The following is a 15,113-nucleotide window of genomic DNA, read 5'->3' on the forward strand; positions in this document are numbered from 1 at the left end:
CAGGATACAAAATTGAAATCTTAATGTGTTTTTATAAAATCCGTCTTTCTTATAGCCCTCCTTCCTCCTCCACTAACACACCCTTGTTGGTTTCAAGCGTAGAATATATTTGTTATATTTGATATTTGATAGCTGGTCCTCAACCTATCCTGCTCCTGCAAAGCCCCATTCTTAAAACAGTGTTTCCTCTCTTTGATTATTGAGTTGCCAGGGTGGTGGTGTGAGCCAGCCCGGGGTTCCGCTAACATCTTCACCTGCGGTGGGTAAGTCACTGTGATTGGTAATTACTGTAAATACTGAGCAGAAACATGGTGCTGTTGGTATAGATACAGTTTGTTTCCATGCAGGTAAGCGCTCTGAAATGCACATTTAAAAAGCAATGACACATCCCTCTGCTGAGTCGTCTGCCTCTAGCAGCGAACATGACCCCTCAGTGACCTGCTGGCTAGGTATTGAGAGTTTTAAGCGTCTCCTGTGACCACAGTATGGGATGTGGGATGAATGGGATGTTTCTTATATCCACTGAGGAGCAAGAGGGGGTGTTTAAAGGTTGCAGTGGTTACCAGATGTAACCAGATATGATACCAGATATGATTCTCAGAACTGTACGGGGGGGGGGGTTTGGGGCTCAGAGTTCTCAGAGGTTCAAAAAGTCACTGTGATACAATGACTGTCAAGAAGACTGGTTAACGCTGCTACGTTAATGTTAGTCTCTGCTCCGTTTACGCTGAAAGATCGAGAAATTAACCAGCAGATCCATCAACCAGATCGATTGAATCCCAAACAAAACAGCGTGTTGTCTCTGCAGCCAAGATATTTTTAGCTGGTCTGAAATTCCGCAGATGTACCATAAATCAGGCCTTTCCAATAAAAAGGGGGAAAAAATCGGATTCCAAGCTCTTCAGAGTAATAAATCCATGAGCTTGGCAGTATTTTAATGGCTCACAGCACTTCGGGCCAAAACAAAGACTGGAAACTAGGCTGGACAAAGCTCCCATCCTCCCTTCGTGGCGGGTGTCTGAAACGTGTGGTTAGCTGAACACCTCACTAATGTGTCCTTGCAGATGTAGGATCTATTCTGACTCTGCAAACCTCTCCATTAGTGTAAATATTTAGTGAGAAAAGCATGGGTTGCCATGGAACCTTGAAATAAGAATGCTGCTGCTTCCAGAACGCCCTCCGAAGGGTCTGACAATAATGTGTGTGTTTAACTCTCAGGAGACTCTCTTTTTTTTTTTTTTTTTTTTTTTAAATTCGAATGATTGGTAGCCCCTTGGAAGGGAAAATAAGCAAAACAGAGGAGGACAGCTTGCCTTGTTTATTTACGAATTCTCCACATTAACCTTTCCATTCCATCGAGTGATTCAGAGCTGCCGTCTGATTGAGATTCCATTGAGATTACACTGCAGTGCTAGGGTGTAAAGGATTCTGTCTCCTGTCGGCGAGGTGAGATGAGGTTAAAGGCTCTATAACGACAAACGCAGACGAGCCCGGCTCTTCTGCACAGCGGGTAAGGCGCTTGCTTGCGGTGAGCGAAGTCGCCAGATCGCTCTTGGAGAAAACCAGAACCATGGGGCGATCACAGCAGTGCCAGTAATGCACCTCTGTGAATTTAGAACCGACACTGATACTCTAGCAGCAGATACTCAATCAATAATCAAAAACCCATATATAATTCAATCATAACATATGCTTTTTTAAATAAATATTTCTCCCATTAGGATACGACACGTCTGTTAAGTTTGTTTCATTTTCCGCGAGTTATTCTAACCTATTCTTACCCTGTGTAGTTTACAGGGTCAGCTGCAGATGATGTCATTTATTGAGCAAGCTCCGAGAGTCTAAAGAGCAGAGCGTTTTTGAAAGGATCCAATTATCTTGTCTTCACAAACCGCATATTTAACATCAACACATGGTATTAAAAAAAAAAAAAACTGCTGGAGAAGATTAGAAGGCTCCCTGATTTATACCACTGTCATTAAGAGGGGAGCAACAGAAACAGAAGATGTCATCGCTAAAACACCTCTTTCAAAATACCCCCCAGCTAGCGAGAACCGCATCAATAAAACAATCAGTTAGTTGCAATAAAGACATGAGTTTGGAGAGATAATGCTAATTAAGTTAGCAGCTCAGGTAAGGTAACATAGGATTTATGAATGCTCATTACTGAGGTGCAGGGTAAAGGCAGTGCTGGAGAGTTTTAAGACTACTGCTCATGTAGCTAGCAGAAGTGTTGAGGGCTGGGTCTCTACTGGGTGACCAGTAGGTCATTTATATCTCCTTTACTGAGAAGGACTGCAAAGCGTGCTACAGCAGGCAGGAAGGCAGAGAGGTGTACTGAGAAAGGGAGGGTTTTTCCCCACAGGCTAGGGAGTCCCTCCCAGCTTTCAGCTCAACCTATTTAAAGATGGGAAGAGCAGACAGAGAGAAGCAGGTGGAGGGTGAGACATCAAAATAACTGCAGAGACAGAGAGAGAGAGAGGGAGAGAGGGAGGCAGAACTGCAGAATCTACAAACCACCCATTGTGTGCAGAAGGAGAAAGCTGATAGCTCTGATCCACTGAGCAAACAGGTTACCTGCAAACTCAGAGCAGTGTAAGCGGCTGTTTCTTTGCAACTGAGAAGCGGAAAAAGAACCCAACCTGTCCAAGTGTGCAAGGAGGGCTTGCTAGTTCAGATTGGTTTCAGGAGGTTTTTTATATGGTTTCAGGAGTTTTTTTATGGTTTCAGGAGTTGTTTTTTTTTTTTTTTAATTCTACTACCATGCGCCTTCACTGTGCTGGACTCATCCAGTCCAAAGGGGAGAAGATGAAGAACTGGGATGGAGGGGTGCAGCCCAATCCTGCAGCCACCCATCCAGCAAGCTCAGCAGTGACAGATCATCGGAACCCCAGGTTGAGGAGTCGGAGGACGCAGAAGGTGATGTACCCCCGCCTGGTGAGGAAGTACCTGCCCCGCACAGAGAAGGGCAGCCTCGCCAAGCGCTGGCTCCTGGTTCTGTGCGCTGTGGTCTTCCTGCAGATCTGCAGCGAGGAAGCCATGAAGGAAGAGCAGCTGCCCAGCTTTGAGGCTTTGGAGAGCCATGGACTGATGTGCTTTGTCCCAGACAGGAGGGGCGTGCCGGAAAGCTGCCAGCTTCACCCAACTCTGTTTTGGATCCCAGTCCAGCAGCAGCAGCAGCAGCAGCAGCAGATGACGATTCAAAGGTTTGATACAAAAGAAACGGACATGATTGCCTCTTCCCAGGTAATACGCCCGCACAGAGACATTTCAAACTCCTCCAGCTACCCCTTGGATCTTCTGACCAGTCTGTCCTACAAGTGGAGATCTGGACTGGCTTAACTGGATAGGTGTTGACCAGGTGCGTTACAGGCAAGAGGGTTGAACTGGGCACGGGTGTCCAATACAGAACTGCAAACTAAACCACAGACAAAGATCTACGTGTGACGGGTTGCTTGTGTTCCACTAGGAAATGGAAAGCAACGGTCATTGAGTGATCTTCACTGAGACCCACTCAGTCACACCGTGACTGTGCGATAACCTGCCACTCTTGGAAACAAACACAAAGCGTCACTGACTCACACATGGATTATTCCGAGTGTGTTTAGCGCTTGTAAATATTATTTCAATCTGTGAAGCGGTCAGGCTCGCGTGCCAGCGCGCAGTTTGTTCATTTGTATGTGTACTGATTCCATGACAAACAGGAAACATTTCAAAGCACTTGTTTTAACTCCCACCCACTCTTTTTTTTGTGGCACTAGGATCGAGTTCAGGTCATTTCTGTTCTACAGATTTTCTTTTTTTTTTTTATGAATGAAAGCACTGATAACAGAGTCAACAGTGAACAGAAAAAAAGAAAATATTTTTACGTGATTTAAATGTAGAATTTAAGTTACATAACAACACACACATAATAATAATAATAATAATAATAATAATAATAATAATAATAATAATAATAATAATAATAATAATAATAATAAGTGCAAGTGAATTACAAAATAAATGGGTTCATTATATTGAAGATATGATTTTTTCTTCGGCCATGCTTCTGTGCATATGAATATTACATTTCTACTGGATTATGGACTGAATTATTAAGTGTATATATTATTGTGTTTAATTTTATATTGGTCTTAATTTACATGCAATAAACATCACAGTTCTTATCGATACTATGTGTGGTCTGTATTTTTTGTATCATCAACCCCAGTTTTCCCAGGATGTCCTGGTAACCCTACGAATAAAACATCAACTCCTGTGTGCTTGGAACTACCCTGGCCGTGTCCCTGTGTCTCAACAGGAGTGAATGTGTCGATGATGAAAGGATGAGAGACAGTGACTCTGCTATGAAGGACAGTGAAGGATGCCAGTGATTCATGTGGTTCCCAAGATTAATGATGCTCATCATGCAGGTGGCATGCTTCTCTGGAGTTTCATCTGCAATAGCGCACATAGCTTGAATTCTTCTTGGGGTGTTATGAAAATAAAGCAGGTGAGGCTGAACACTGTTCTATTGATCGCAGAGTCTAGACCAGTGCGCTGAGATTGCTGAGAATAGTACTCAGGCTGTCAATGTTTCATATCCTGATTGCACTCCCAGAATACACCACCTGTGGCTGAATTTTTGACATTTTGTAACCTGTTAACTACGCAACGAGTTTCAGAGGCTTCTCAGCTTATCAGGGTGACTTTCAATGTCTTTGTGTACGAATTGCAGCATTAAACTGTGCCTGTTTGAGTGGGCAGATTAAACAATGCTGAATGCGTGCAAGCAGGGTGTGAGTCACATATCATGTCCTGCTTCGTGGCACAGTGCTGCTGTGAGGACCTGGGGGGCATCACAAACTTCATATTGTCTTTACAGTTTCCCTCCTGCTCTGATTTTAAATGACGGAGTCTGTTCACGACACTTTATCTTGCGATAATGTAATGTCTCTGATGTAAGAGAAAATACCAGAGAATCTTATTCAATACAATACAATACAATACAATAATTACATTTTATATAGCGTGGCATCCCATAGTGCTGTGTAGAGAGCTCATGTGTACGCCACAACCAGTTAGACAAAAGCATGTTAAAAAAAGGACCTTTTCAATTTAGACTTAAAAGAATCCAATGTTTCAACCTGTCTAAAATCAACCGGAGTAGAATTCCACACACGAGGAGCACGACAGCAAAAAGCAACGGCTCCAGATGAATTAAGATTTTGGAACAACTAAGAGTTCTGCATTTTGTGATCTCAAAGAACAAAGAGGAACATACAGAGCCAGTAGTTCTTGGAAATAGGTCCCAACCCAGCTCATGTTATTTTGACAGTTTGAAAATATTACATTTTTCAAACCTGGTACTTGACAGCTTTGACTGAAATGTGACCGTTGCGGGTGTTTGTGGCGCCAGGTGATAACAGCCTCCCAGAATGTTCATGACAAGTCTGGGGCCCTCTGATTGGCCGAGAAGGACTTGGTGACAATGTGGAATGCAAATATTAAAGAAAAGCAAAAGCTATTAATAGCAACCTGCCACACCATCGTCAGCGAAATGTCAGAAAAGACATCACCGTAGAAACAATCTCTTTCAGTCACGGGTCCTGAAGTGACGCTATGAGTCTCCTCAACCCAGATTATCTGTCTAAATAAGTACTTTCTTTTAAAAGGTTAGGTTTGTAGTTACAGGGAATAACGCAGAATTTAAAAAGTCCTGGTGAACAAAATAATCAGGTCATATTACCAAGCATCTGATAGCTGCAGCATTTGTTTGTAGTTGACGAGTGTGTTTTGTTGTGTAGGTGGTTGCACAGCGGTTAAAAGCTTTTGCTTCTCTGCCAAATTTGCCAGGTGAAAAGAAAACCGATGGATGATGTTAGTTTAGTGCAAGCTGAAGTTACCCAACAGCCTGCAGTTGTTTTCGACCAGTTTGACCTTTTAAAGCCGCGTTTGTTTTCACTGAGGCCTTGTTAACTATCTCAAGCCGAGCACAACAGCAGGTCTGATATCACAGCGATGATAAATCTCCATTCCCTCACCCCAGCTTCCTCTGCTCCAAAGAGCTTTGCCACTGTGCTACGAAACCAGCACGCTAGTGCCGCCTAGTGGACAGCCTTCAGAGGTTTAATAATTCAAATAGCAAAGCGCTGTGAAAAGACCCTGACAGCAGGACGCAGTCCCCTCACAGCCTGACGCCAGACGGTGCCCGGCGTGTAGCGTGTATCCTGCAGTCCTGCGTGTTTGTTTTTCCTTTTTTGGGTAAAAGCAGAGCCAGCTTTGCTAGTCTAGTCCTATCCAGCGTCTGTTCTTACTGTTGTGTGAGTTAACAGATTGTCTGGACTGCTCATCAAGTCTTTGCTGTACTGAATGAAGGTCTTGACAGAGATTTTGTGTACAGTGTTAAATGATGTATAAAAACTACTGTCGTCTCTTGTAGGTGAGGATTGGGTCTCAAATGTTCTTTCATGGTCAACGAACAAATTCATAAATAAATTAATACATACATAAATCAATGAATAAAGAAACCAAACTTGTTCCACCTCTTCCTGTATTATTATTATTATTATTATTATTATTATTATTATTATTATTATTATTATTATTATTATTTATTAATGTATTTATTTATTTACCTTCTATTTTCTGCCTGGCATCCCTTGTGGCTATAAGCGTGAGAGAGCAATTGAAAGGCTGGCGGGTCTACAGCAGATAATACAGCGGCGACGGACCACAAGTCTGTAACTCGGAATGCAATTAAAAGTGTATTGTGTAGAAGTAGAAAATACATTTCTGCCCGTGGGTTGTTTTCACTGTTTCCTCTGAAACCAAAGAACCTTCTAACAATTATCATGCGTGCACCAGCGGTTATTACTGATAATTGGAGTTTATCCGTGCCCTGAGGAGCTATTCATATGAAATTATTCAGACTTGCTGAAGAAGTCTACAAGGTTTGATGTCTCTCAGGTGCGTGAGATTGTGTTTGAGGGTGAGGGTTTTATTTCAAACTAGAAGCACGCTATGAACCCTTGTATCACCTTGTTTCGTTTATCTGAGGTTATAACTGAGTGATGTTATTAATGAATTGTACAGCTATGGTCAAAAATTAAACTAATTACTAAGAACTAATTATGCTGCATAAAGTCAAATAAACTCTGCCGTTACATTAACATATTGAATTAAATACTGCTTTGTAACTTTCCATATACTTGGAAAAATGTGACATTTCAGAATCTAACATGAAATACTGTACCTCTGTTATGGTTGCCGGTAGACTTTTGCGATTTCATTTTGCAGTTTCTTTGAATACATTATGTTAAATAAAAGATCTAAATTATGTTCATATAGGTTTTTATTCTGTTTATTTATTTATTTATTTATTTTTAACTGTGACTCAGTCATAAACTTCGAGGTGATGCAAAACCGCTGTCCATAGCGGCACGCTGACTTGATGCAGCTGTTGTAAAACTGCTTGTCAGGGGGAAAAATTTCAAGATAAACAGAAGCAATGTTGCAATCAGCGGAAATTGTTATGTTGAGATTTAAAAAAAAAAAAAAAAAAAAAAAACAGAAGGCGCAACTTTCCTGTTTTAAGCAACTCTGGACATGCAAAGAGTTAAAATAATAAACAGAGAGAGAAAGCAGACAGATCCGGTTTAACGAGTCAGCGTTCACTCCCCCTGAGAGCCGCATATATAGAAGAGGTGGAGCGAGAGGGAGAGCAGATTCACTAGAAGCACAGAGAGAACTGCAGAGAGAGAGAGAGAGAGAACAGACTGAAAAGAGATATCCAACACTACTACTGCTGCTCCTACCAGACAACGAGCCAACACAAGCAACACAATGTACGCCAGATCTAACAGCGTGATCCTGTCCATTCCTGCCCCTGCCGCTCTCCCGGAGTCACTGTCCTGCAGGGTCATGAATGGAAGGAAAGAGCCTGAAATCTTCACCTTCGAGGAGCTTCCACTGCAGGTGCGCCGGAGCTCCCTGGGGAAGCCGAGGCGGAGACCGGCCCGGGTCATGTACCCTTCCAAGGTGCGCAAGTATCTGCCCCCGGGGGAGAAGAGCCCGGCCAAGCGTCTGTTCCTGGTGCTCTGCGTTGTGCTCTTCCTGCAGATCTACACCGAGGATCCCACCCAGGAGACCCCGACGGGCACTGTGGAGACCGCCCCGACCGGCGCCCCACTCTCCGAAGACCTCTCCTTCTCCGAGTACCAGCTCCTGTCCTTCTTCTCCGCTGAGGTCCCTGAGATGAAAATACACCCCTCGGGGCAACAAGAAGGTCCAGATGGGCAGGCTAAGCAGCAGCAGCAGGCAGAGAGTGCCCCAAAGCTGCAAGACCACCTGTCCAAGCCTTAACCCGTACACCAGGACCCTTCCCTTGAGCTCCCAGAGCAGGAGTATGATGGTGCTCCTCGTCTACTGCAGGCTGTGAAAGACAGGCAGTCTGGACATGTACCATCCTGCTACTGCCTGAGTGCAAGACAGAGAACCGGCAGAAACAAGCTGAGAGCAGCTAGACCCTCGGAGCAGAGGAGGAAGCTCCTGCCAGAACTGTTCAGAGAACAGATAGAACTTCAACTGACTCGAACTGTTAAAGCAAAGAGCCTTGAAATAGAGCTTCAGGTGGCTTTGCTTAAGTTCTCCCATTCTAGAGACACTAATACTTGAAGGCAACACTGCTTGCTCAGCGTTGGAGGGACTGGTGTTGCTGGTTTATTGTGTAGAAGCAAGACTCCCTGCTGGCACTCATTCATTCAGGGATTCTTAATCGTTCTATTTATTGTTAATTGCAGATTTATTTAAGGATACAAACTGTATCTACTGTTGTTGTCAGCACTGTGTTATTTATTAATATTTATTATAATAATATTGAGATGATAATGATTTTAGTGTTTGTGCATTTCCAACTTGAACAAATGAAAATGCTGATGAATAAAACATGTTTAAATATAACTTCTGGTTTCTTTGCTTTTCTTTTCCATACGTTTATTTCAACCTTGAGTAGTTAGATCAAGTTACATATATATCTATATATAGTGTGTGTGCAAAATAAGGAATCTTAACAATGTCTATCAAACAGGTATGCACAAGTGAGGAATACACTGTATGTATAGATCTTATATGTTTAGCCCCTTGGCTTAGACACACCTTCCTCAAGTGCCAGCCTGCAACCCTCTAGTTAAAGGCTCTCTGTGGCTAGATAAGCTAATGTTCCTCTCTTAACCCTCGGGTCAGGGGTCAGTCAAACAGAGGTCACATTTCTATGGCTTGCATAGTTTCAGCCTTGCAAAAATGGTGCAAACTTTAGTGAATAATAAAGTGTTTAAATGAAAAAAGAAAAGTAAACTGCTTCCTTTAAAAAAATCATGGTAAACGTGCTTGGTCATTTCCTGTGCTTTTTAAATTTCTAATTCAATCTTAGCATACAGCATCTATAGCTTGGAAACATTAAGTGAAATGTGGGTTTTGAGATCAGGAAACTGGTGCAAAACCCTCGGTTGAGATCTGCGCTAGTTGAAAGCGCGGGGGGGGGGGGGGGGGGTGCCCGGGCTGGTGTGCCGTTGTGCTGTGGAGCTCAGAGCTGAGAGAGCGCGGTGGCAGAGCGTCTCTGCAGTGCTCACACACCGGGGCTGTGATCTCCACACTCACAATAACCCCGTCATGCAAGCAGCACCTACACAGAAAGAAAGAGCGAGCCAGAGAGAAAACACCAGGCTGGAGCTGATACTGCAGGCTGCTGAGCCCCGCAGTGAAGTGCAGCTCCAGGGTTAAACGAGTACCTGCTCGTTCGCTCTCTAGTTTTGAGACCAGTCAGCTACTAGGAAATGGACGAGCTCTCAAGACCAGAATGGCTTCCTCTGGTCCGTACATTTTCTAACGTTCCTACTTTAGCGCCTTTAAATTTGTGACTGGAAGTGCTAACTTTGCCCATCCATGGTCTACCCAGTATGACCAGTTAAAAACCAGCATGATCAGCTCTACCGACCAGCTACCCAGTATGACCAGTGGTAGTCCAGTGGGAGTATGTAAAATGAACAATGACGATTGCCTCGATGCTGCTCTGAATGCGATACTGAGCTCAGTTTCAGAAAGTCCTACACTGGTTAGCTTGCTCACGGATACAAGTTCCTTTCTAGTATTTAAATCGCTGTTTCTGTGGGTGGGTCAGTGATAACATGTAAAAGGATTGCATACTATTAGCAATCAATCATAGGATATTCAGTAGCACTTTTTTGGTTTAAAAAGCGATACGTTGTGGGTTGGGTTGAAGGTTATTGTAAAAGAGAGGTCGGGCAGTTTGGGCGAGTGGATCAAAAAGCAACTGTAACTGTGTGAAAGAATGTCTCTCAGTGTTGCTGTTTATTCACTTTAGAATTGAGACGTACGTTCTGTGCAGACAATGATCTCTGTACACAGGACAAGATGTGCAGGAATTCTGATAACCCCTGAGCGGCAATTAGCTGATTTCTCATACACTATTTATAATGTAACACAAAAGTGACAGACAAAGTCTTCTTGTTATTATTATTATTATTATTATTATTAGTATCTACTCACTCTTCAGTGGGTAGATCATAGTACATATACAATGTGTGTGCCTGTGATTGAGAGTGTTTCTGTGTGTTTGTACATTATAAGAATCATGTATGCTTTTAAGTCAGTAAGTTAAAACTTATTTTTTGTTGAACAAATGTTTGCCTATTAGGAGTTCCACCTAGTCACAGCCACTTAATAAATAAATACATTTAAAATCAGAGTGAAAGAATGTATCTCATCTGCCAACATCAAAACCTATACTGACAAAGTGACAGTAAAACAATGTAATCTATTTTAGCTGTGTGTCACTCTGTGGTTTTATATACATTGTGATGCCCGTTCCATTCATTTCAAGGCTACTAAACACACCTTGAATTCCTTTTGTGTGCCGGATTCCTTTTGTGTGAACCCTGGGCTGTTACCGAGCCATTCTCAGAAAAACTGCAGAATCAGAAGAGACACGTCACCCATGTGCTAAAATCAGACTAATGTAATGCCACGGAAACATGCCTTAACATGAGCATGAGAAGCATTGCTAAAGATTACACAGCTCTGGCCAAAAGTTTAGCATCACCTTATAGAATTACCTAATTTGGCTTCAAAAAGTTGAATGAAACCTGTTGAATAATGTTACATTAGCGCGCGCATATATATATATATATCGGAATAGACTCTCTGTACATTATTTATCTAATCTTTAATTGATTAATTACCTTCAGTACTGGAAATGAGAGGAGAAGAAAGAAATCCAGACTAAGCCATCAGCTTCAATCAAGAAATGTGAGGCCGGTTTCTCTACTCCACACAGACTGCAATATTTCTGCAATACCGGAATGCTGCAGCTTTTCATTTATACCAACGGCTGTACCTTGGGTGTCCTTTTAGATAACAGTGGGGTCCTGAAACCTAGGCAACTGCATATAACAACACCCCCAAACCTCACAAAATGAATGTGAACTAGTCTTGTGATGATCGGAACTAGCCCACGATAACGGATGGTGTTAATAGGAGAGACATTACCAGCACAGCGGAATGGATCTCATCGTGTCCTGTGTTTTTTTTTTTCTCTTATGGAATTCTGTCTCAGAGTCTCTAGTAATGTTACAGGAGACCCCTTTCTTTTTTTCAACTTTAAGAGCAACCGATGTGGAATAGCTAAGTTGTTTAGCTTCACTTTGTATAATGTGTCCTTGTGATGAACCCTTCTTTGTACAATGATATTATAATGGCATCGCTGTAGGAACTGGGGGCTCGGGGATCCCTGGAATGGGGCCGGAAACAGATTCAAGAAAGTTTGGGAAACCCTTTAATAGGAGAGCTGGAGTTATTTTCTGTCTCTTCCTCTCCCCTCCCCTCTCTCTCTTTCTCTTTCTCTCTCTGTCTCTCACTCTGTTTTTCTTGAATTCCTATGTCTCCAAGCCAACCTTGCATGGCAAGGAATGACTCAACATTCTGAACACTGCAGAAATTCAGCTCTGAACCTTGGGAAAGCACCGAAACAGAGGGAGAGAGGGAGAGAGAGAGAGAGAGAGCAGTACGGGCCTGTCCTATCTTGCAGGGACCAGGGTGTGGAGGGGAGGAGGCCAGTCATTAAATAATATCCCTTATCCTCCCTTCTTCCCTCAGCGCTGGCACTCTTCAAACTGGGAATGAACAGGGAGAGGACTGGCTGGCGTGCCAGGCCCAGTGCCCAGTCACAGTCCGTTCTGAAACGGAACACTCCTGTTTAGTTTTTGTTTAGTTCCGACACTGTACAAATAATTACACAATATAGAAAGACCTCCCATAGCAGTGTCAATAAGGTGAATAGCCAGGGCATCAAGGTACTGGAATTGTTCTGGAGAAACACGTGGTCATTCCTCAATGATTACAGCCTCTATAGCTCAAGGTGGGGGAGATCAAATCCGTTCTCCAGAATGTTCCAGCTTTTCAATTTGACACAGTTCAGGGTGCAGAAGCATCCAGCCTTAGTTTTGTAGATTGGTGTTAAAATCAAGCAAAGAAATGGCTTAGAATTACTTGAAAACTACAAACAATGTACTAGTAGTAGCGTGATTACTATTGCTACTTTAAATAAGTTTGAGTTGCTTCAAATTCATCGTAATTACAACAGATATGTCTGCTTCTAATTACTTATATTTATTGAGTTGAGCAGCTTTAAGAAATGTAGCTATTGTGTGCCTTAATCTTAATCTGCCTTGACACTGAAATGGGAAAGAGCCAACAGACACAATTACAAGCGCGCGAGATATCCAGAACCTCTGTGAGCTTTCCACTAGCCGGCTTGCACAGCGGCAGAGGGAGGTAAAGGATGGCGAGTCTTTTCAAAACCAACACAAAGGAATCCGTTGCCTGGAGAAGTGCAGGGTGTTTTGAAGTGGCAGCAGTGCAGTGGGGTGAGGCCTTGCAGGTGTGCTCCCTGAGGAGAAGAGAAACAGGGTGTGACCGGATCAAATCTCCAGTGCAAATTCACTGAGCGTGAGGGCGAGACCAAACAGCAACCCTGGACTTTATCTGTTGTTTTTAATAGAAAAAAAACAAAATGTTCTCAACCTTCAAAAGAAATGCATCAAACCCACATCCAAGATTCGTGCAACAGCCTTCCCTCGCTGTGCTGATGAAATATTGATCGTTATCGGACAAACGCTTGCTCAACGCAGCTCCGACTCCGGGCTAACGCCCAGCAAGGGCATTCCTGGTTTCAAAGCCAATCGCACCCTGCATATCAGTGTCTGACAAGCACTGAAAAATGTTCGGCATTCGATTTGATTGTGTCACTCTGCTCAGTCGTGAGGCAGTCAGATTTACCTACTTGTGCAGCACCACTAGATAAACATGCCAGCAATTAGTTATATGGTATTGGTTCAGGGTGTGACAGCGAGAGTGAAATTCCTAACAACTATTTCGTGAATGGGTGATGTGTACTTTTCATACATGCCTGAGGGTGGGGGTCCATGGATAGGTGCAAGGTCCTAACCCCCCTCCAGCTTGGGAATCTGAATTTACCAGAAAATGGAGGTACATTTACAGTACTGGTTTTCAGCTTAAGTCTGAGTTGTTAATGTAAATGAGGCTTAGAAGAATTTATTCGTAGAAATTGAGACTCGGAACCCACAGTGTCAATATTTAAGGGCAGCATTCCCTCCATTGTCAAGCACATACTGTATCAGGATAAACCACTTCCTGTCCTGTGTTCCAGTATACTCTGACCCTGGTGTGCTCACTTTCAAAACCACTAAAGTCGCAATCGTTCAGGAAACACCAGTGAATTTGTGATTTCCCCTTTTCATCAGTAAAGTGATTCAATACAGTGAAATCAGGCTTGACAGATTCCTCAGCGTCATGATCGCTTCGCCTAATGCTTTCGCAAGACTGGAGATCCTTCTATACTTACCAGGGTGGCATGCAAACAGGGTGGCATGCGATTGTGTAGCGTAGTAAAGGTTTGTAAGGTATATGGGTCCCCAAAAATCAGGATCTTACCTGCACCTCAACAAAAAAGTAACAAGGCTATAAATCTATTTGTACAGTTGCTATAAATCTTAAAGTTTGAGAAAGCTGATGGATGAACACTGTTCTGGTTGTTGTAAGAGGCGAGACCACGTCTTCACAAACTTTGTCAAGTCAGGTCTTACAGGATCCCAATCATGATTCAGCATCAACGAGGTGGCAGTGTACCCCTCGCCACCCCCTCACCCCCCCCTCCCTGTGCCTCTGTCTGTCACCACTTCACGGCCTGTGTCTCTGATCCTGCTTTATCTGTCACACCTAAAGCAGTGGCTCGGTTTGATTCTAAGACTTTGAAAGACTTCGCTCAAGTCTCCCTTAATAACTTTATAAAGACCCTGAAACATCACAGTTATTGAATTTGTTTCAGCGTTTCTAAATGGATTGTTTGGATTAGCAGCGTGTCTGTTTCGCTCAGGTGTGTGTGTGTGTGTCTGTGTGGTAGGAAGGACGGGAGGAGGTTTGTACTAGAATACACAGATGGGCCCATTGCATCTTCAACACCTTCATAATAATGAACACTAGTCTACACACTCTCAGCACTGTCATTACGAGCACCTTCATAATAATGAACACTAGTCTACACAATCTCAGCAGTGTCATTACCAGCACCTTCACAATAATGAACACGAGTCTACACACTCTCAGCAGTGTCATTACCAGCACCTTCATAATAATGAACACGAGTCTACACACTCTCAGCACTACACGCAGACTTAACTTTGTACTCAATGGTGAGTTCATTACGAGCACCTTCATAATAATGAACACGAGTCTACACACTCTCAGCAGTGTCATTACCAGCACCTTCACAATAATGAACACGAGTCTACACACTCTCAGCAGTGTCATTACCAGCACCTTCACAATAATGAACACGAGTCTACACACTCTCAGCAGTGTCATTACCAGCACCTTCACAATAATGAACACGAGTCTACACACTCTCAGCAGTGTCATTACCAGCACCTTCACAATAATGAACACGAGTCTACACACTCTCAGCAGTGTCATTACCAGCACCTTCACAATAATGAACACGAGTCTACACACTCTCAGCAGTGTCATTACCAGCACCT

General features: G+C 43.1%; 1 protein-coding gene across 1 annotated transcript; it reads left to right on the forward strand.

Annotated features, from left to right (window-relative positions):
* The first annotated feature begins 7,697 nt into the window (after positions 1-7,697).
* On the forward strand, positions 7,698-8,943 carry ier3 (immediate early response 3). Its single transcript, XM_041242629.1, has one exon. It carries the CDS (start codon positions 7,828-7,830, stop codon positions 8,344-8,346), a length of 519 nt encoding a protein of 172 aa, XP_041098563.1. The 5' UTR covers positions 7,698-7,827; the 3' UTR covers positions 8,347-8,943.
* Positions 8,944-15,113: the final 6,170 nt, after the last annotated feature.

Source organism: Polyodon spathula, unplaced genomic scaffold (genome assembly GCF_017654505.1).
Source record: "Polyodon spathula isolate WHYD16114869_AA unplaced genomic scaffold, ASM1765450v1 scaffolds_1417, whole genome shotgun sequence".
In the NCBI taxonomy this organism is placed as follows: Eukaryota; Metazoa; Chordata; class Actinopteri; order Acipenseriformes; family Polyodontidae; genus Polyodon; species Polyodon spathula.